Here is a 22,908-nt window from a genome sequence, read left to right as displayed (position 1 = left end):
AGAGGCTTTTACCTTGTTGAACATGGACTGGAGCTGCTTGCTTGCCCCGTAGTAGCCGCCATTTGAGAGTAGCTGCTTCACCTGCTCTTGGATCTGCTCCTCATCCAGGTGCCAGCAGTTTGCATCCTCAATGCCAGCACCGGCTGTGGGGTCAGGGGCACCTGGCAAAAGACGGCCAAAGAAGAAGAGAAGAGTTTGGATTTGATATCCCGCTTTATCAGTACCCGAAGGAGTCTCAAAGCGGCTCACATTCTCCTTTCCCTTCCTCCCCCACAACAAACACTCTGTGAGGTGAGTGGGGCTGAGAGACTTCAGAGGAGTGTGACTGGCCCAAGGTCACCCAGCAGCTGCATGTGGAGGAGTGGGGAATCGAACCCTGTTCCCCAGATTACGAGTCCACCACTCTTAATCGCTCTTAACCACTACAACACACCACATCCATTGCTACACACACCCAAGACTTGACCCAGCTGGGTTACCCACGAGTGCGCGTAACAATAAGTGAATCCAATTTAACAAAAGTGAGTCGAGTTCAACCTCCTGTCCAGTAAAGTGAAAAGGGGCAAACGGCAGGTGAACGAGGTGCCTTTGGGGAGATGGGGGCGGGGAGAGTATGACGATCGTTCTTTTCAACTTCAAAAGAGAGGACGTTTGCAATATATAGACCGTGATCCCTTCAACATAAAAGGTTTGTGAATATACATGTATAAAAGTTCATGCACAAGAGTGAAACGGAAATGGGTCAACACGCCTGTGCAGCTGAATTGTGAGAGCTGCAGTGTCCTGGCATTGGAGCTGAGCTTGGAAGCAGAGCTGGAATGATAAGAGATAAGACGACAGGCCCATCAGAGTTGCTACTTGTGCATCTTCGCAAGGAATAGAAATACAAAGCTTATCTGATGCTCACGGAATGTGAGTATCATCCATGCGGAACTAGCCTTATTCATATCTTATTATATAATTGTTGCACCATTTGCAGCAATGTAGCACTGTGGTCTAAACCACAGTGCCTAGGGCTTGCCGATCAGAAGGTCGGCAGTTCGAATCCCCACGACGGGGTGAGCTCCCGTTGCTCAGTCCCTGCTCCTGCCAACCTAGCAGTTCGAAAGCACGTCAAAGTGCAAGTAGATAGATAGGTACCACTCTCGCGGGAAGGTAAACGGCGTTTCCGTGTGCTGCTCTGGTTCGCCAGAAGTGGCTTAGTCATGCTGGCCACATGACCCAGAAGCTGTCTGCGGACAAACATCGGCTCCCTTGGCCAGTAAAGCGAGATGAGCGCCACAACCCCAGAGTCATCCATGACTGGACTTAACAGTCAGGGGTCCCTTTACCTAGCACTGCTAGTTTACAATACAGATTGTCTCTACACCCTCTCTTTTCTGTGTAAGAGGTGTTGTCCCCTTGTAACAGTGGCGGTCATGGTGAATCAGATTTTTGGCTTTCACTCAGCAGTCAACGAGAATTTAGGTAGTTCCTTTTCGGCAGCTGACATGGAAGAGCCCCAGCACCCAGCCACCCACTCCATGACCAGGAGGAGGAAACGGGCAAGCAAGGGATGTTGTCATGCATCCCACATCCAGACCTTGCTACATCTGCAGCTGTCCTGTGCCCTCCCCGCTGCTTCCTCTGTCTCCCCTGGGGACCCAAACAGAGTTTCATACCATGCACTCGGTTGATCTCGGAGCCAAGCAGCAGAATCTCATCAGCAAGCCTCTGCGCGGTCGGCAGCACTTCCGTGTGGTGCGCACTGATCAGGTACTGCACAAATTTCTGCAGCTGGTCCCGGTTCATTTGGGACAGCGTTTCCGAGATGGGCAGGCGCAGCTCCACCTGGCGGGCCTGCCGGATGCGGTGCAGGGACAAGGCCACCACGTGGGCACAGTAGAAGATGTCCCGGTTGTCGCAGGCACAGCTCACTGACGTGATCTTACAGCGGTCAAAACTGATGGAGACATGGTAACTGTGCTCAGGCTCGCTGGGGCCTGGAGGCTCCGTCACAATCCCGCTCAGGTGGAAACCTGTGTGTTTACAGAGGAGGAATAAAAGAAACAAATAGTCAGTGAACATACAAAGTGTCTGCCCCTGACCAAGAGAACTAAAGGACCAAAAAATGAGGACCATTCCCCCTCCCTTCCCCCAGCAGGGAAGGTGAAGGTCTCGCAGACAGCAAGCATAGAATCATAGAATCATAGAGTTGGAAGAGACCACAAGGGCCATCGAGTCCAACCCCCTGCCAAGCAGGAAACACCATCAGAGCACTCCTGACATATGGTTGTCAAGCCTCTGCTTAAAGACCTCCAAAGAAGGAGACTCCACCACACTCCTTGGCAGCAAATTCCACTGTCGAACAGCTCTTACTGTCAGGAAGTTCTTCCTAATGTTTAGGTGGAATCTTCTTTCATGTAGTTTGGATCCATTGCTCCGTGTCCGCTTCTCTGGAGCAGCAGAAAACAACCTTTCTCCCTCCTCTTGACCAAATTAATTAAGCTACACAGGGGGTTAGGAAAAACCAGCCTGATGGGCACATTTTTAGGGGACTAACATTTGGCCATGAACACAAACCCTTGCCCTGAAACCAGCTGTGTAGTGAACAGACATTAAGGGAAACTGACAGGCCAGGAGTCCAACCACTTAACTTTCATCCTGCTCAGTTTGAACAAGGCGAAACAGTCCTCTTAGCTTAGAACAGGCATAGCCAAACTTGCCCGCCAGATTTTTGGGACTACAATTCCCATCATCCCTGACCACTGGTCCTGTTAGCTAGGGATGATGGGAGTTGTAGTCCCAAAACATCTGGACGGCTGAGTTTGGCCATGCCTGGAAAAAGGAACAGGACAAATATGAATCACAGAAATGCAGAATTTAGTTCTAGAACCTAGTTCAACCCTTTGCAATGCAGAAATCCAAAGAGCCCAACCCACAGCAAAATCCTTATTCAGAAAGTTCACAGTCAGCCCCCTTCAGGGGTGACCCTAGAGCATAATTTAAAGCAGGTGGTTTTTGAAAATTATTATTCATTAAACAGATAGGCCGTCCTTCATCCAAGGATCAAGCGGAGCTGCTGAAAAGCCAGAGGAAATCCTGCCCACTCAAAAATAGGTGAGCTTGGCCCAGACCTGCCTGCGGGGTCCTGATCTTGGCTGCACCTCCAGCTTAACCTAGAAGTGGTACCAGGCAGGTAACACACCTGAGCGAGGCGGAGGAAGTCCTGGGAGGTGCAGCTCAGCTGCATTGACCAAGTGGGTGAGTCACACACAGATGACGAAAGCAGGCACACTGACAAAGCAGGCGGGGCCCAAGGCCACACCTGCAGACCCTGGTGCATCACAGCCCAAGCACAGCAAAGGAGGACACCTTGCTGGTAGTGCCAGCTGGGCCATACGGACCAGTAGGGTGACTCACTCTAACTGGCCCCACACCCTGCAGCTTGTCCTCAAGCCCTCTGGCACGGGGAAGCTACTGGCTACACAGACAGCAGCCAGGCACAACCCTGTCCTCAACCACAAAGCAGACCTAGAGCTCTGCAATTTCACCTGGACTTCCACCCTGGCACAGCCCAGGCACAATATAATAGGCAAAGTAGAAAAACAAACTGTACCTGCGGGGGAAATGTTACTAACAGCCTTAGGTATGGGGCTCCATAAGGACACAACTAGAAAGCCCACATTTCAGAGATCACAAGCACCGTTTTGGTACTTAGTACTTTGGTACTCCCAGTCCTCTTAGCAGCATGTCTGTATCACAACACCAATATGTACATCTGTGGTGCAGCAGAATGGATATTACAGTGGTACCTTGGGTTAAGTACTTAATTCGTTCTGGAGGTCCGTTCTTAACCTGAAACTGTGCTTAACCTGAAGCACCACTTTAGCTAATGGGGCCTCCTGCTGCTGCCGCGCCACCAGAGCCTGATTTCTGTTCTTATCCTGAAGCACTATTTCTGGGTTAGCGGAGGGTATAACCTGAAGCGTTTGTAACCTGAAGCGTATGTAACCTGAAGCATATGTAACCCGAGGTACCACTGTACTCAATTTTGTAAATATCTTTGTTTTCATGTGTTGTAATTCACTCTGAGACCCCCCCCTTAAAATATAAAGTGGTATAGAAATGAAATGAATACTACTACTACTAATAAAAATATAAATATAAAAAATCCCCCAAAGGCACCAGGACATTCCATTGTGGCCACCACAACCTAGATTTATGGTGCCATTTGGTGATAAGCTTATATATCTAAGTTTCTAACACCGCCCCTGGCCATCAGTCATTCTGGCTGGGGCTGATAGGGGCTGGGGTCTCTGGCAACATCTGGAAGACACCCCTTTGGCTACCCCTATTCTAGGAAAACAGGGGACAAAGTAAATATGTCATAATAATTCAGTGGAATAGTTTCCTTGAAACTCCAAATGCTATGTAACCTTTAGGCCCGTCTTCAGTCCTATATTCAAGAAACATGTCATGAAGACTTCAGAGCTATAAGCTCAAGTTCAGTGGCAGAGGACAGAAGGGCAAATAATAAAGGGGAAGGAAATAAAAATAGCTAGCCCCCAGGAAATTAATAAACTGGACAATACAGAGCTTCAAAACAATAGAACTTCTGTCAAAGCTCTTTGTTTTATAACATCAGTTATAAAACACTAAAGGTAAAAGTACCCCTGACCATTAGGTCCAGTCGCGAACGACTCTGGGGTTGCGGAGCTCATCTCACTCTATGGCCGAGGGAGCCGGCGTTTGTCCTCAAACAGTTTCCGGGTCATGTGGCCAACATGACTAAGCCACTTCTGGCGAAACCAGAGCAACGAACGGAAGCGCCATTTACCTTCCCGCAGGAGTGGTACCTATTTATCTGCTTGCACTTTGAAGTGCTTTTGAACTGCTAGGTTGGCAGGAGCTGGGACCGAGCAATGGGAGCTCACCCCGTCACGAGGATTCGAACTGCCGACCTACCAATCGGCAAGTCCAAGAGGCTCAGTGGTTTAGACCACGGCGCCACCCATGTCCCTTCTAAGACATTAGAATAGCTGAATAAGAGAAGCAGTACAATTTAGTGGTATTTTCAAACAACTTTCTTGCACACAGGGCGCATCTATACTTCCCCTTGTTCTGCTGCTTTCCCCCAGGGAAAACCTGCTCTTTCCCACTGAACTGGAGCAAACATCAATTGGATTTTCTGTGGATTGACGTATGCTCCAATTCAGCAGCAAAGAGCAGGTTTTCGAGCGGAAAGCAGTGGGGCAAATGGAAAAAAACCTCTGAGAGCCACAGGACAGGCAGCAGTGTGGACAAGCCTTAAGGTTGCAATCCTAAATACTGGGAATTAAGCCCCATTGAACTTAGTGGTATTTACTTCTGAGTAAGTCTCCATACGTTTGTGCTACTACTCACTCCTGAAAAATGATATGCATTGAGAATCTTGTATTAAATATAGCCACAAAAAGTCTTTAGCTATTCTGTACATCAGAGTGTTGCCCCATCATTGGCATAAACATCTACAGTAAGATGGAAAAGGAGCAGTTTTGATTAAAAGTTGTGATAAAACAGAAACCTGTTGAAGCATCAGGGATCGGTCTTGGGGCATATTTTAATCAGTATTTTTTTTATTAGGTAGGAGGAGTTCATTGATAAAGTCTATGAATGAAAGGAGGTGAAAAGCCATTGCTTCTAAAGAACCAGGAGGACAAACTGGATTAATTCACTGAGCAGAGCAATGGAATGAAATCCTACAGCGGAAAGAGTTGGAGTCATACGCTGAAACTACCACAGTTTTCTGTATTATTAGCAAAGGACTCATCAGCTGCAAATAACAAATGAGGAAAGAACTGGGCAGATCCTGCTCAGTCACAAAAGGCTATGAGCCACCCATGAGATGCAGCTGTAAAGGAGACAAATGTAATTCTTCGCTGTACGAGATGGAGCACTTTCAAGCAGGAAGCATTCATGAGTTTGCACAAGCCTTTGGCAAGACGTCATCTAGAAGGCAAACCTGGCCACTCTTTTCGAGGAGGAAAAAAATCCAACAGGAACAGAAGGAGAAGTCAATCAATAATTATTTATCTTATTTTAAGGCAACAGCAACTATAAAACAATATGTTAAAATATAATTGATAAATCTAGACTGGCAATTTGGAGATGGTACTGAAAGGCGGAAAGAGGTAGAGGCTTCTCCAGTATCCCATATTTAACTTCACTTTTGTGAGTTGCCTAGAATTATCTGCTCCAGAATCACCTGAAGACACACTGGCCTGGTTTGCGCAAGACCAGGCACCCCCAAAGTCGGCCCTCCAGCTGTTGTTGGACTACAATTCCCATCATCCCTGGCGACTGGTCCTGTTAGCTAGGGATGATGGGAGCTGTAGTCCCAAAACAGCTGGAGGGCTGACTTTGGGGATGCCTGCGTAAGACTGACCATAAACGAGCAGGACGTGATCCAAAGCAGTACATCAAGAATATGGTTATTGCTCGATGTTTATTTTGGGGGGGACTGACAAGGGGCCCATGTTCACAAGCCAGCCTCAGAGCTGTTTTTAATCCGTGGCTAAGCAGGAGCAGGGGTGAAATGCCGCGGGAATAGCCTGCTCACAATAAATCACAGCTTTAAGCTACTGTTTAATGCAACAAAGTGAGCTACTGCGCCTTGGATGCTGCATGCATTTAACTGATGGTGCCGTTAATGGAAGACCCTGGCTTGGGGCTATGGGGTGAGCTTAAGGACTTCTTGCTTCACCCCAGCCCTAGGACTCTATGGTAAAGGTAAAGGACCCCTGGACGGTTAAGTCCAGTCAAAGGTGACTATGGGGTTGCCGCACTCATTTCACTTTCAGGCCAAGGGAGCCGGCATTTGTCCACAGACAGCTTTCTGGGTCATGTGGCCAGCAGGACTAAATCGCTTCTGGCACAACGGAACACCGTGACGGAAACCAGAGCAGCGCACGGAAATGTGGTTTACCTTCCCGCCACAGCCTATTTATCTACTACTTGCACTTTGACATGCTTTCGAACTGCTAGGTTGGCAGGAGCTGGGACAGAGCAATGGGAGCTCACCCCGTCGTGGGGATTCGAACCGCCAACCTTCTGATTGGCAAGCCCAAGAGACTCAGTGGTTTAGACCACAGCGCCACCCGTGTCTGTAGGACTCTATGAGTAGTATCCAACTAACATGCTCCATCAGTGCAAGCATTTACACTTGTTCACCCTTCACTTCTGCTCTAGAGGGTTGGGTGAAAATCCTGAACACATGGGATAGAAGAAGTGGGGAGGAGGGGGGAGAGAGACCTCTGTTACACAAGTTTAGATCCTTGTGCTGCCAGAACAAGTGTCTCAGTGCTACACTGGATAGAACCCTAGGAAAACATCCCGTTCCTACCTAAGGTTTACCCAGACACAAACAATAAATTTAAGGATGCCACTGCAGTCCATCTATGGCAGGGGTCAGCAAACTTACCACGCCTCGGGCCAGTGTCTCCAGCGCCGATCGCGCGGTGGGCTGGAGGGCGGGGGAGCGTGTGCCCATATGCACACACTATTTCCGGCGCACGTCCGTGTCAGAGGAGCACCAGAAATAGCTTGTGTGCATGTGTACGGGCCTCCTCCGACCCGGATGTGCACCGGAAATAACGCTTGTGCATGTGCAAATAACGCTTGCACATGCGCACAAGCTATTTCCGGTGCTCCTCCGACCTGGAAGTGGGCAGCCGTGCAGCACCGGTAAGAGCAGGCGGAGTTTGCCATGGGCCGGTTAAACGAGTCCCTCAGGCCTTATTCGGCCCGCGGGCCTTAGTTTGGGGACCCCTGATCTATGGGCTATACTTTTAGGGTTACTAGGTCTCCTGAGGCTCGGGAGAGAAAAAGGTGGCACCTGACAGCTCAGGGAGTGAAGCCTGGTGCCACCTAATGCAGGTAAAGAGTGGCACCGGGCAGTTAAGAGAAATAACTTGGCAGCAACAGATTCCCTCCAAAGTGAAGACTGACGTTGATGGGAGATTAGCCAACAGCCAAAAAAGCTTGTCTACTTGCTTTGAAAATGTATTCCTTCCTCTGCAAACCCCGAATGAACCTCTGCAACTTTAGGTCAAGTCCTGTATATTTCAGAAGGAAGGAAGACCCAAGTTGTTATTTGCGTTGCTCATCACAGCCGTGCCTCTCAAAAGGCATAGCCAGGACTGCAAGGCACGCAGGCAGCTGAGGGAGCCCAGGACTAATATTGCCACCCCCACCCCCGTTTCTTTTGTTCTAGTGAGGGAACCTGCCTGGAAAGACCTCTGCCATACTGGTCTCTCCTCCTCTTCCTCTCTTACTTGTGAGAGGCAGAGGGCCTTCTCGGGAGTGGCGCCCTCCCTGTAGAGAGCCCTTCCTTCAGATGTCAAGGAGATAAAAGAATTACACAACTTTTAGAAGACATGTGAAGGCATCCCTGTATCAGGAGGCTTTTAATGCTTGATGTTTTTATCATGTTTTTAGATATGCTGTAAGCCGCCCAGAGTAGGTGGGAAAAACCCAGTCATATGGGTGGGGTATAAATAATTATAAAAAAATATTTATTTTTATTATTACTATGGCTTATTTAGCTACCTGGAGTATGGCGATTGCAAGTTGACCATGGTAAAAACATCCCACTGCTTATCGTATTTTGTTTTAGCATTTTTCTATTTTTGCTAGCAACCTTTTGACTTGCACAGATTTCACCTCCGTTATACTATAAGCGGTAACTCAAGCCTTGCAGGGTAGGTTATCCTTTCCGCTTCCGTATGACTCAACTCCAAAGTCTAATCTGAAGTGGTAACTTTTCTGGTTTTGATTGGAGGCTTTAAAACATGCTAGTGGCAAGGCAAATCTCAGCTTTGGTCTACCAGTGCAGAAGAAAAAGGTGCCAGGGTGGACTGTACCACTTCAGACACGGATGGGGGTGTCATCTTGAAGGATCCCCCAATTCTTATTCTCTTATATTGTGTTAGCTTTTTTGCTTTCCTCCTTTTTTTAACTAGCAGAGAGTTTATAACGCACAGGAGCATTTGGAAGCAGGATTCCAGTCACCTGCACCGGAGCAGTGCAGCCCGTGATCCCTTTTCGCTATGCTGCAAGCACAGCTCCAACTCCAAAGCCTCATTTTCATTAAAAGGCCAAGCTCTGCTCTCATACAGCTCAACAACTTGCTTGAATAGCAATACCTGCTGCATGCATAACAAAACAGCTGTAACTCCAAAGGACAGAAAGGACTTTTGTATTCAAATAACGTGTGGGGGTAGTATCCAAATTAATCCGCATGCTCTCAGCACATTTGCTCTCTTTTATATCTAAGTTTATTTAGGGAGATATTCGTCATACTCCCAGCAGACTGCTTGGACCCATGTTACAAAAAAAAAAAAAAAATGAAATAGTTAAAACATCAAATAAAACAATCCAGACTAAAACAAATTCAAGCTTCAAGGAAAATATTTCAGATCCTTCTCTAAGTGACATTTTGCTTACCCCATATTTATTTACCTATTTAATTTATGTAGCTGCCCCATAGCAGAAGAACTCTAGGAAGCCAGTGTGGTCTAGTGGTTAGAGTGTCAGACTATTAACTGAGAGATCAGGGTTCAAATCCCCACTCAGTCTTGAAGCTCGCCGGGTGACCTTGGGCCAGTCACAGCCCCCTAACCTACCTCACAGGGTGGGGGGTGAGAAGTATGGGGGGGGTGAAGCATGCACTCCTTGCAGAAAAAGATAAATGCAATAAATAAGCTCATCTGCTTACTTGCTTAGGAAAGCTGGAGGAGCCAGTCAGATGGAGTTGTCAACCCGGCATCCAGAGATCTCCATGCAGTTGCAATGGGCAAAATGCGCCTGGCGCCTGGCTAATTTCTAACACTAGCTCAGGGATGGTGCGGGTTTCACTCCAGCAACATCTAGAGGGCACCTCAGTGGGCATCCATGTGCTGCAACTACTCAAGAGGCAAACTCATATTTGAGGCAGAATTATTCAAACATGCATGCACACCGCACAGTGACTCTCCACTGAGCATGCAGACTGCCTCCATTTATAAGCACTGTCTTTGAAGCAGCATTTGAGAAAAGATAGGCACTGTTCATGCTATCAAATGAAGCAAGCATGTGTGCTCATTTGCAATGAATAGTGAGCACACATAGCTGAGCTGCTCAAAGAACAGGGAGATGGCTTCAAGTCCCCTCACCCCCATTTTATAAAAATGGGTAGTTAAAGAGGGCAGGCAGCTAGAAATTGTATCAAGGGGTCAGGATCAGTTACCAGCAGGTAGCAACGCTTGCTACTCAGACATAAACACTTCTGAACACGAAGGTTTTATTAGGTTATCCAGCTCACAGCTTTCGCAAGAATAATCCTCAAGTAAAAATGTCTTTCCTTAAAGTGATCACTGGCACAATTCCATAGCTTACTCACTGAACTCCTGTTATGCAAAGAAAAACTTGTCTACCATGTCTATCAGCCAGTTTCACTGGACAAGCCCAGAGCTCCAATATTAGGACAATGAGACACATTTTACTCTACACTATGCAAGATTTTGACAGAAATACCTTCCCCATTAGTCTTTTCTTCTAAATGAAAAGCCCCAAACACTTCAACCTGTTCCAGTAATAGGCTCTACCCCTATTTAATTGCGCTTTTCCCACTACCCTTTTAGTTCTAGAAAAGAAATTGAAAAGAGGCAACCAGAACATTTTGGCTAGGGGGTGCCCTCCAGATTTTGATGAAACACAGATCCTAGCACCATTCAGTATTAGCCATGCTGTCTGGGGCCAATGGGATTTGGGAGTTCAAAACATTGGGAGGGCAATTAGTTATTTACCCCAGATTTACACGGCATTTGAAGTGTTAGAAACTGATATATGAAAGCTAGGAACTAAATGGCCCCTTAAACCTAGGTTATGGGCACAACAACGGAATGCACACTTTTTAATAACAAGAATACAAAGCTGAAAATGAATGAACTGCAGCTAAAATATTATGTTCATTTTTCACATGCAAAAAATAAAGACATGCTTCCCATGCCCACCCCCTTATTATTCTCAAGAGGGTCTCTTCTCCAGTCTTCAGAGAGTGGCTGGAAGTGGGGAGGCAGAAAAAGGTCCCCCTTACCTTCCACTCTGCAGTTTTAATCTGAAATCTTAGGCCCACCACTGCGCCCGGGCCTCAGAAACGGCTTGCGCCAATGAAACTCCTTGATGTAAAACGCGCCTAGAACAATGGGCGTTTTGAATGCTGGTTTTAAAATATTGAATTCTGACCACCACCCTCATGTTATCTCCCCACTCCCATCCCATGTGCAAGCACCCTCCCAAGAGAGATACTGATTACTCTGAGCAGATTGTGCTCCGTTAGGACTAAATCCGGCTTGAAAAACTAAGCATATTTACAGTCTGCATGATTAAGAACATAAAATGAGTCTGCCTGATCAGGCCAATGGCCCATATAATCTAGCATTCTGTTCTCACAGTGGCCAGCCAAAGGCCTGTGGGAAGCCTGCAAAGTGGACATGAGCTCAACACATTATTTTGGAACTGTAAATGTGTGAAGAATCTTGAGATAAAAGAAATGTTATGTTTGGTCTGTATCCAGTACATAAGTTCCAGATTTGTTGTCTCTCGGAAAAAAATGTGATTTTTATGGGAAAGACGGCACTAAGTCATTTTTATTAAACAAGATCCAGCTGTTTAAGTTGCTTCATCTTCCTTTTCAGAGAACTGAGAGCACTTTACCTACTGCTTGGCCAAAACAACACCGAGTTGGAGGGGAAAACCAGTGTTGGGGATTCTGTGGCCTCCAGATGGTTCTGGACTCCCTTCAGTGCCAACGAACATGGCCAATGATCAGGGCAGATCATTCAACATATAGAGAACCACTGGTTTCCCACCCACCCCTGCTTTAGGTGTAACTTTAGGACTTAATATGTGACCCAGAGCTAAAATTCCAGAACTTGTTTCCAGCGGCATGGCTTTACTTTAAAAAACAGTAGGTGCAGAATGCCATTCCTTTATTGAGCCAGAACTATACACTACGCAGATCCAATATTAAGAATGGCTTTCATACCAGAAGGGCATGAGTTCCAGACAGTCTTGCTTCTCTGTTTTAACTCTGTCCAATCAATGTTGCAACAAGCAGTTCACACTTTTACTTTTATATAAAGCAGTGGCTTAGATCCAAACTAAGTTAGCTGAACTTGGGTCCCAAGTTCGTAACCTGAGTTTTGCAAATCAGCCAAACTAAGTCTGCCCATGGTATTCACGGAGCAGATTTCAAGTATTCCAAGCACACATACTGTCTCAATGTATTTACAGGCCAGGATCATGCCTATGTTGTGGGTGCCGAGCCCCAGGAAACGGTGGCTTGTTTAAGGCTACCAAGTTTATGGCTGAGGTGGAAGTTGAACTGGGATTTCCTGGCACACAACTCACGCTCATCAGTTCTACTTTTGGCTTAGCATTGTTAGCAAGTCTGTAACATTTGCAGCAGTCATATGGGGCGGCTCTGAGGTCTTGATGACATGGCAGTCTGCTCAGCTCAGGCAGCTTCCAAGATCCCTTGAACAGGTTAGGGGGCGTTGCAGGCAGGAAACCCAATACAGTGGTGCCTCACAAGACGAAAAGAATCCGTTCTGTGATTCTCTTTGTCTAGCGGTTTTTTCGTTTTTTCGTCTTGCGAAGCAAGCCCATTGACGGATTAGCGGATTAGCGCTATTAGCGGCTTTTAGCGGCTTATCTGCTGATCGGATCAGCTGATAAGCAGCTTAGCGGCTTAGAAAAGGGGGGGAGGGAAAAAACCAGCAGGAACTCGGAAGACATTGTCGTCTTGCGAAGCAAGCCCATAGGAAATTCGTTTTGTGAAGCACCTCCAAAACGGAAAACTCTTTCATCTAGCAAGTTTTCCGTCTTGCGAGGCATTCGTCTTGCGGGGCACCACTGTACCATGTTGGTCTTTTTGTTACCAAAAGACTCAGTGCTAGGCTAGGGGCAGGAAAAGGGGAAAGGAATGTAAATCTAGTATTGGTGGTCAGAAATCTGAAAGTGGAAGCCTGTCTCCTGAGCACTGTTACATAGCAGAGTGACCCTGTTGGTGGTGGTGAGCTTCACATCTATTGTACAGAAATGTTAAAATAATTTCCAGTCTTTATTGGGCATGGTTATTGTTGTTTCTTTGAAAATCACACATGTACTAGAAAGGGGAAGGGAAGAAGAGAACTTGTTTCGCCAAGGTTACATCTTACCCCTTGACCTCCAGTCTTGCGTTTCAAGGTCACATCACTGGGATACTATATTATGCCTAAATCTCGAGTTCTAGCCACTGCAAAATATTTAATGTTCTGTTTGCTTTTATAGGGTGGCAGGTGGCGCTGTGGGTAAAACCTCAGCACCTAGGACTTGCCGATCACATGGTCGGCGGTTCGAATCCCCGCGGCGGGGTACGCTCCCGTCGTTCAGTCCCAGTGCCTGCCAACCTAGCAGTTCGAAAGCACCTCCGGGTGCAAGTAGATAAATAGGGACCACTTACCAGCGGGAAGGTAAACGGCGTTCCGTGTGCTGCGCTGGCTTGCCAGATGCAGCTTGTCACGCTGGCCACGTGACCCGGAAGTGTCTGTGGACAGCGCTGGCTCCCGGTCTATAGAGTGAGATGAGCGCACAACCCTAGAGTCTGGCAAGACTGGCCCGTACGGGCAGGGGTACCTTTACCTTTACCTTGCTTTTATATGACCAGGAGACAGCAAATTATTATCAGGTGATGGGAGTACAGCAACTGAAGATGGGCAAGAAAGGACCAGAAGAGCTAGAACCAACACAGAACACAGCTGCTGCCAACAAGTCTCACGACAAAAACAGAGCAAGTCCTAATGTTAGTTCTATATTCTCAGCATGTTTGGGGTGTAACATTCACGAGGTTAATTCACTGTAAAACATGCTATATTTCTCTAAGCATTCAGATGAACACAGAATATGAATTTTCAAATGCTAGCATGCCACGCACAATATATGGCACAAACTCAAGAAGAGAAAAAAGTGTCATGGTCCTCTAAATACCCTTCTAATAAAGTAAGGGCTACTGAAACGCAGTTAGAGCAAGAGGTTGTCAAGAACATTACATGGACTGGAGGATATTCAGCACCAACCACATGCCACAGTCTCTGCCTTAAAGACACAGCCACAGATTATCAAAATACTTCATGGCTTACACACACAGACACAAAAAGCATTCCCTGCAATTAAATCAATGAGAAAACCTAGAACAGGACTTTCAACGTGGCATTTCCAATTCATTGCAGCCTCATGAGGCTGCAATCCTATTTCCACCTAACCAGGGAATTGGTTGACACCCGTCTGTCGCAAAAGACAATGGAGTGTGCCTCCAGGGGTGAAGTCAAACTGCTGCATTAGCAGCACTGAAGCAACCTCTCCGGGGCACAAGCCTAGGCAGCGTGTATGGAGATCCTGGGCTGCCCAGATGACAAGACCCCCCTCTTGGCTTCACTGATGTGGTCCAAAGGAAAGCAGAACAATATGTTTGGCACCAGCTTGGCTGCAGGTGTTGCTGGAAGGAGGTGTACAAGGCGCCATCCAACCATCTAAGGGACTCCACTCTGGATTTGTGTAGGGCTTACTCCTTAGTCTTTTCTTCTCCCAAACATGTCTCACAAAGCAGCAGAGGTTTAGGATCAGTTTTCCTTCTCCTAGATGGGCTACCTTTCCAGGTTGATGAGCCCCATCTGCCCCTCACTTCCCTCTACAGCACATGCAGAAACTGCCTTCTTGACTATTGGACCCAACTATTAGTCTCATCCACTCAATCCACTGAGCCTGTCTTCACACACAGGGGAAGGTTTGAGACCCATCGGGCTGCCCTCACCTGGTTTAGCCAGCCAGTCAAAGTCATTCACAGGATGTGACCGCTGTCGCACGCTAACAGCTTCTAGGAACCACAGGCAAGAGCTGAATGCAGGGACCAAAGGTGGACAAACTACTCCAGAAAGAGCATGACGTGTGTCCCCCACCAGAGGTAGTACCCCTCCCCTAACATCCCGCTTATCCCAGAGAGTAAGACCAGCTGAATTCAATAAGACAGATATATATAGGATTGAACTACAAGTCATAAATTCAACTAGTGACATTTGAGAAGATAATGTTATTGTTTGTTGTTGTTTTTAGATGTAAAGTAATAAGTGCTGGGATACTAAAGCAGAGCTCAAATAAAACAGCTGTTAAGAAACTGCCCAATGCAGTTCTGTTAACAAAGCAGCAGGAAGACTCAGCAGCGCGTGTGTTCTAACGTGGGCTGACACAAGGAAGAGACAGGAAGCAGCCAAGGCTCAGGGAACAGAAACATAGCAAGGATTTCATGTTCATTAATGCTGAGGGCTCCATTTTGGCCATACATATATGGGGCCAATCCCCTTCAGGATGCTGATAGAAGTCTGCAAGCGTCAGAATTCTGCATTGCAGGGCGTTGGACTAGATGACCTTTGGGTCCCTTCCAACTCACTAATTATAGGATTCTATGAGGGGTGTATACAAGAAGCAAGTGCTGTTATTAACAGAAATACATTATCAAATTGATGACTTTGCAAAGTTAAAAAGTGAAGAGATTTTCTTGAGCCAAAAGAAAGCCAGTTAGTCGGCTGAGCTAGTCACTTCCCTTCCAGCCCAGTTCACAGATAGCCTATTAATATTTCAGCAACAGTCATCAAGGATCCACCCACAACTAATCCTGTTATTAGAGAAGTTTTTCTGCTCAAGATCATCAACAAGTGCCTGGTCTCATCAGGGATGTGTGCCATTCGGCAACTTTACTGCCCAACTACAGAATCTGAGGCCACAGTTTGGCAACCTAATGAAGCCTTTTCTTTATTCAAGCAAGTCTAAGCCTCATGTTTGCGCAGAAATGATCAACAACAAAGCAAGAGGCAGAGATTGCAACTGTCAGGAGCAAATGCTATGCAGAGCTCCAGAGTCCAATTCTTCCCATAAGACACTATACAAGTAGATGAGGCCAAGCTGGCGTCGCCTGCTGCTCAGTGCCTCATCATGATTACCCAAAACACACCCTTCATTAATTCATACAAAAAGGACATATAAAGAAAGGACATAGAGGAGGGAGATTTCTACAGCAGACCTTCAATTTTGGTACCGTATTTTGCGCCCTATACGGCGCACCGGCCCATAGGGTGCGCCTAGTTTTTTTGGGGGGGGGGAATAAAGAAAAAAAAATATTTCCCCCCCCCCCAGGCGTGAGCTTCCCCCAACCCCAGAACAGGCTGCTATCCGCAAGCCTGGGGAGCCCAGCGGGAACTCCTGCCGGGCTCTCCAGGCTTGCAGATATCTGCCCGAAGCCCGGGGCACGCTGCTCAGCGCACCCCGGGCTTTGGGGTGCAGGCTGCTATCCGCAAGCCTAGGGAGCCTGGCAGGAACTCCCGCCGGGCTCTCCAGGCTTGCGGATATCTGCCAGAAGCCTGGAGAGTGAGAGGGGTCGCTTTCAGCGAAAGCCTGCATTCGCCCCATAGGACGCACACACATTTCCCCTTCATTTTTGGAGGGGAAAAGGTGCGTCCTATAGGGCGAAAAATATGGTATTCCCCACCTTTGGTTACTTAAAGCATTCTCAGAAAGCTCCAACTTATCATTTGGACATAAATTGGGTCGCTGGAATAGGGGAGAAAGTTGTATTTTTGTGGCAGATACACTCTGTTTTATTTAAACATCCCCTGCCCGGTATTGATTGCCTCAAAAACATTTCCTCTACAACCTAGATCTTGGAACAAACAACAAAGGATGTATTCCCTTCCCAGGTTGTCCTGAAATCAGTCCCCCTTTCCCTCTGTATCATTCAACCCATGCCACCTAAAACATTTGCAAAGTTTCTGAACCCAGACAGACAGACAACACAGGTATATTTAAAGCAACAGAAACAAAAAGTCACGTGACTTGGGACATCAAGTAACTATAGCCTTGATCATTATCCCCTTTGTATGTTAATCCAAGAATGGCGAGAGTGTAGCAACCTGCCACATGATCTTACATGAGCAGCTGTTAACTTGGCTTGCCCCATTACCTTGGAAACCTCTATGGTAGCAGTGAGCTGCTATCTTGCTCACTCACGGTTGCGGCAAACAGCAAGACTGCATACCCTTGTTTCCCCAGCCTATCTATGTGAGAAATAAGACTGGCCACTTAGTCTAATGCATAAAGGTAAAGGTAAAGGGACCCCTGACCATTTGGTCCAGTCGTGACCGACTCTGGGGTTGTGGCGCTCATCTCGCTTTATTGGCTGAGGGAGCCGGCGTACAGCTTCCGGGTCATGTGGCCAGCAGGACTAAGCCGCTTCTGGCGAACCAGAGCAGCGCACAGAAACGCCGTTTCCCTTCCCGCCGGAGCGGTACCTATTTATCTACTTGCACTTTGACGTGCTTTTGAACTGCTAGGTTGGCAGGAGCAGGGACCGAGCAACGGGAGCTCACCCCATTGCGGGGATTCGCGGGGATTCAAACTGCCGACCTTCTGATTGGCAAGTCCTAGGCTTTGTGGTTTAACCTGAAGTGCCATTCCAGACCTTTCAACTCCATGCAAGCATAGTTTTATCACTGCTTTAACTTTGCCACAAGGATTTTCCTTTGCTCAATGGGACATCCCCGCCCCCCCCCCACCATTGCTCCATTAGCACAAAGATTTCTGCTTGTGCAACAGAAAGCTCTCCCCTGCATGCCCCCTAAATCTATTCCAGGGGTTCCCCCAACCCTCTGGAGCAGTGTGCAAGATTCATCCAACACAAAAACCACTTACCTACTTGCAGGACACGGTCAACAGCACCCGACTGTAACAAATTTAGGCCACGGTTAAAGGGCACACGTGAGTCTCGCTCACCCTCCGGAGGGTGATAGCCAAGGGATGAATACATGCATATTTCTCGCTCACTCCGTGGGAAGGACCAAAAAACAATGCGCTTCTGCACAGGTTCCGGGACACGGGAGAAACGCTCTTCTACCTGGACGAGAGGAATAAGATCACCATTAGGACTATAACATCCTGGGACCAGGGATCTGAATGACAACTGTCTCCTATATAAACCCATTCATTTCTTAAGACCATCCTCCAGGTGCCACCCTTGCAGCCCCAACCTTTAGACCCAAGGATCAAGTCTTTTCTGTGGTGGCACCTGAGTGATGGAACTCGCTCGCCTGAGATATCTGCCTGGCACCAACTCTTAGCTTTTACACTGCCCTGTGGTATAGCAGTGTTGGACTGGGACCTGGGGGGCAAGGTTCAAGACCCCACTCAGCTGTGGAGCTCACTGGGTGACCCTGGGCCAATCACTGGGTTTTTCATGACTGACTTGGTTCCTTTTCCTGTTAAAACTTTTATGTTTTATATTCAGAGCTTTACTTTTATTGCTATTCAACCGTCAAGCCTAACACAGAAGATAAGAATCTAAATGTTTAAAACAATACACAGGTACATCTTTCGGCCCTGGCCACCCCCAAACAAGCCTGCTAGGCCCTCTGCCTGACATCCCGGAACAGGGATGCCATAAACTGATACAGTGGTACCTCCGGTTGCAGACAGGGTCAGTTCCGGAGGTCCCGTCGGATCCCGAGGTTTCCGCAACCTGAGGACCACTTCTGCGCATGCGTGCACGGCGAAACCCAGTAAAATACTTCCGGGTTTGCCGCGCGCGCATCCCGAAGTTTACGTAACCAGAGGGTTACGTAAATGGAGGTATGACTGTATACACTTTGTTCACAAGGCAAAGCTACATTCCCCAACCCGGCCTTGATGCAGGAAGGATGGGAAAGCTGGCGCTTGACGCCCTCTCATCAGCCCTAGCCAGCAGGGCCAGTGATCAGGGATGACTGCAGCTGGAGTTCAGCAACATCTGGAGAGAAACTGCATTGGCTGTCTGGGCACAAAGACCATATTTTCATGACACCAGGGTATGACTAAAAATCTTTTCAAATTCCTAGACACCAATGTGGTCAAGCAGATGGATGGCCCGCTATCTGGGCTGCTACCCACCCCTCTGAGCTCTTTGTACTATAAGAAGGTCCCTAGTGAATTGGAATTTTTAAGTATTTGGTGGGGTTGAGGGTGGAGACGACATGAAGCCACATGATACTGGAAGCCACAGAATTGTGACAGGCCTGGGAAAGGAATGCAAATGCTTACGCAAAGATGCGATCGCCAAGCATCATCTACCGTAAACCAGAGGCATAAAGCCATTGTTGTGGCTTGTTAGTAGCCCGTAGCTCAGAAAAAGGACAGCAGCTATGGAGAAGCCTACTCTGGGCCAATAGCACCCATCCCTCCCAGAGAGCAGAGAGTTCCTGCTGCCACAGATAAAATGAAGGGGGGGAAGTGAAGCCAGGTACTACCACACACCATGCTAAGCTCCTGTCCAGTGAGAGCTGGGTCCCGTGATCATCTTGACTTCCTTTGGTCATAGCATATCTGGCTAGTTAATGCAAGTAAGTTTGGAATTCCTTCCTCTCTCCCTCGCTCGCCCTCCATTTTGGTCACTGAGCTTCGGAGCCTCATTCCCCTTTAGACCAAGCCTGAACAACATTCACATTGATAACAACCCCCCAAAGGCAGGGAGGCCCCAGCGTGTTAATGGGAAAGTCCAAGCACACCAAGAGCAGCAGCATACGAATGGAAGAATGGCCAAATCATAACCTCCTTATTGCTCCTCCATTTCCTGAATTCAGAAATATATGCTGGGCTTGTCACCCAGCATACCCTGTGCTGGCCTTTGTGAGAGACTGTGAGCCTGTCTCTCAGGGCAAAGGATTGAAATCTCTGTATACAGTCGTGTTTTATTTTATGTAGACCAGTAGTGATATAGTGTTACACAACTTGTAATATAAAGAAATACTTTGGAAAAGAACTGAACGGTGAGGTGTTTACCGTATTTTTCGCTCCATTGGACGCACTGGACCATAGGAGGGGGAGAACAGGGAATTTTTTTTTTTCTTGTTCTCCCCCTCTAAAACAAGGTGCGTTCAAGGTACATTCACCAGAGCTTGTGGGGCTGGCGGTGGGGGGAAGCGCTGCTTTCCCCCACCACCAGCCTCAAAGATCCCTGAAGCCTTTGGAGCGCAGCGCCCCGCTGCCCTACAGAGGTTTGCGCGCAGCCGTCCCCAAGCTAGAGCAGCGAGATGGAACCCTCCATCTCGCTGTTCTGGCTTGGGAACAGCCTTGCTAGCTTCTGCAGGACAGCGGGGTGAAGGCACCGTCCCCAAGCTAGAGCAGCGAGACGGAGCGCTCCGCAGTGCTCCGTCTTCCTGTTCTGGCTTTGGGCTTAGTGGCGCAGCCTGCATTCGCTCTATAGGATGCACACACATTTCCCCTTAATTTTTAGAGGGGGAAATGTGCGTCCTATAGAACGAAAAATACGGTATTCCTTCAAGGGAATTCACCAATAAAGAGCTGGATTGCTGCTGCTGTGAAGATGCAGGAAGATTTTCTGGGTAAAAGGAACCCCAAAGGGCTGGAGCACAAACCGTCTAACACCCTGGGACAAACAGCAAATGCCTTAGGTCCATGTTTTTCAACCTTTCAGTCCAGCACTCATTCTCAAAACAAAACAAAACCACCACCACCGAACTGGGAGGGGTAGCTAATGCCACCGAAGATGGAATTAGGATTCAATATTAGTTTTAACAGATTGGAGAGCTGGGCCCAAACTAACAAAATGAATTTCAACAGGGATAAATGTCAGGGTCTGCACTTAGGAAGGAATAACCAACTGCACAAATATAAAATGGGGGACACATGGCTTGGTAGTACACACGAAAAGGATCTAGGGGTCTTAGTAAACCACAAACTTAACATGAGTCAACAGTGCGATGCAGAAGCAAAAAAAGCTAAGGTTATTCTAGGCTGCACCAACAGAAGTATAGAATTCAAGTCAAGGGAAGTAATAGAACCACTCTATTCTGCCTTGGTCAGATCACACCTGGAATAGTGTATCCAATTTTGGGCTCCAAAATTAAAGAAGGATATTTATAAAACTGGAACATGTTCAGAGGAGTGTGATCGAAATGATCAGGGGTCTGGAAACCAAGCCTTGTGAGGAACAGTTAAGGGAGCTGGATATGTTTAGCCTGGAAAAGAGGAGACAGAGAGGAGACATGATAGCCATCTTCAATTATCTTTAGAGCTGTTACATGGAAGATGGAGAAAGCTTCTTTTCTCCTGCTCAGAAGGTTAGGTAGGACTTGAACCAATGGTTTCTAGTTACAAGAAAGGAGATTCCTAGGTCAAAGGGAAGCATTGGGAATGGGGATGTTGTTGGCACCTGCCATGGACTACACTGCAACAGGGGGCCAAATGCCAGTCTCTGGAGCCTCCTGCTCCTTCTTCTTGCTATTCTTGCCTACCGTCCCCAAGCAAATGAACAGTGATAGCTCTCTCTGGATAGCTGCGCAGACTGGGCTTAAAAGAAGAAGTTGTGCAACCAAGCAGTGGTAATAGCAAGGAGAAGGTGGCCTTCTCCTTGCCCAACAGCCCTCTGAAACCTGGAGCCAGCTCCAACTCCTCTCTCATATTCCAGTCTATGGATTATTCTCCCACTTCTTCTGAATTTTCTGCCTGGGCACAGTCTCCTGGCCCTTCAGCCTCCATCTCTTGGGATCATTCTCATTCATCTGGCTTACCTTCCTCACAAAGCTCCTCCTGCCCTAGAGACAGCAGGTGACTTCAGCCCCAGCCAAACCGACTCCCCACTTCCCCACATCTGTGACAGATTGGGTGCAAACATTCTGCATGGCCAATTCATTCTCGCTTCTCGGAACGCTCAAGACACCACAGAACAGCTCAGCCAACAGGTGCCAGAAGTTTCAGCACTGCTGCAACCAGATCTCTTAAATGCAACACAACAGGCACACTAACTTCTAAATCTATACACCAATTTCCATGCAAAGGATACTCAAAATTGGCCTTCTCTTCTATTTCTGGTTCCAGACTCCCACACAGTTGCCACGACCAACTGACGCCACAAGGAAAAGACTCTTCCTTCACTTCAGCATAAATGGTGGCCACACAAAGTCTTGGTATTCAGAGAATGGCCAGCAAGGATCAGGCAGGCTCCTAAAAGTCCACTCACAGATATTTCCTCCTAGTCCAGTTTATGTAGCTTATAGGTACACAATTCCGACTCTGTCCAGAAAACAGAAACTGGTCCACATGTTGACACTTAACTAACTTACTGTATTTCCCTTCTTGCTAATTTATGTAAATACAAGCAGCTTCCTTGCTGGCGGAAGTTTTCTCCCATATTAAGCAATGGTCTGCTTACAAATATTCTCAGATCTCATCCAGCCTTCTTTTCCCCCTTGCCCTCTCGCCCAATCTTCTCAAAATAAAGATAAAAGAATGAGCAAATCTTTCAGCCTAAAACTTTGCCTAAATTCTACCCAACAGTTTCCTCAGGTAAAAGAGCATTATCAACTCTTGTCTCACAAGCAGCAGCTGAATCTTTGGCACAGGCAGACGGTCGTAAGACTCCAAAATTTCACTAAACCCTCCTCCTCCTCTGCCAAATTTGTAAGTAACCTTGTGATTCAATCCAAACTTGGGCAGAACTGGATTCCTTACAAACACACACACACGGTCTTAATATGTCATTCCCTTTTGGCCCCCTTCTCCATGCAGTCGTCTTAACTACTGGAATTTCTCCCACTTAATCTGTTCTGATGCCTTCATTAAATTCATCTCCCACACACCGTATTGCTATTCTCACACCACCTTTTTTGCCAAAATTTTCAGCTCTTTCAACATCAGGCTTCTAGTTCAAAGTTCTCTTCCAGTGCTTTCCCTGTGTCTCCATGCAGGTTCTGTTTTTAACACCCCTTTTTCCTAATTCCACCCCCCATCTCCTTTCACACTGCTCTTGACACAAGAAGCAGATGCCAGGGC

General features: G+C 47.4%; 1 protein-coding gene across 1 annotated transcript in view; it reads right to left on the bottom strand.

Annotated features, from left to right (window-relative positions):
* Positions 1-22,908, bottom strand: part of ZSWIM4 (zinc finger SWIM-type containing 4) — a 42,300-nt gene that overhangs the window by 14,656 nt on the left and 4,736 nt on the right. The window contains exons 2-4 of the mRNA XM_083482923.1: positions 17,779-17,980; positions 1,662-2,018; positions 13-161 (exon numbers count right to left, since the gene is read on the bottom strand). Of these exons, the coding sequence (XP_083339049.1) occupies positions 13-161; positions 1,662-2,018; positions 17,779-17,980 (708 nt within the window). The remainder of the gene's footprint in view (positions 1-12; positions 162-1,661; positions 2,019-17,778; positions 17,981-22,908) is intronic.

The sequence above is a fragment of the Podarcis liolepis genome (assembly GCF_965112155.1).
Source record: "Podarcis liolepis genome assembly, chromosome: 17".
NCBI lineage: Eukaryota > Metazoa > Chordata > Lepidosauria > Squamata > Lacertidae > Podarcis > Podarcis liolepis.
Note: the sequence above shows the minus strand (reverse complement) of the source record. Positions and strands in the feature narration are given on the sequence as shown.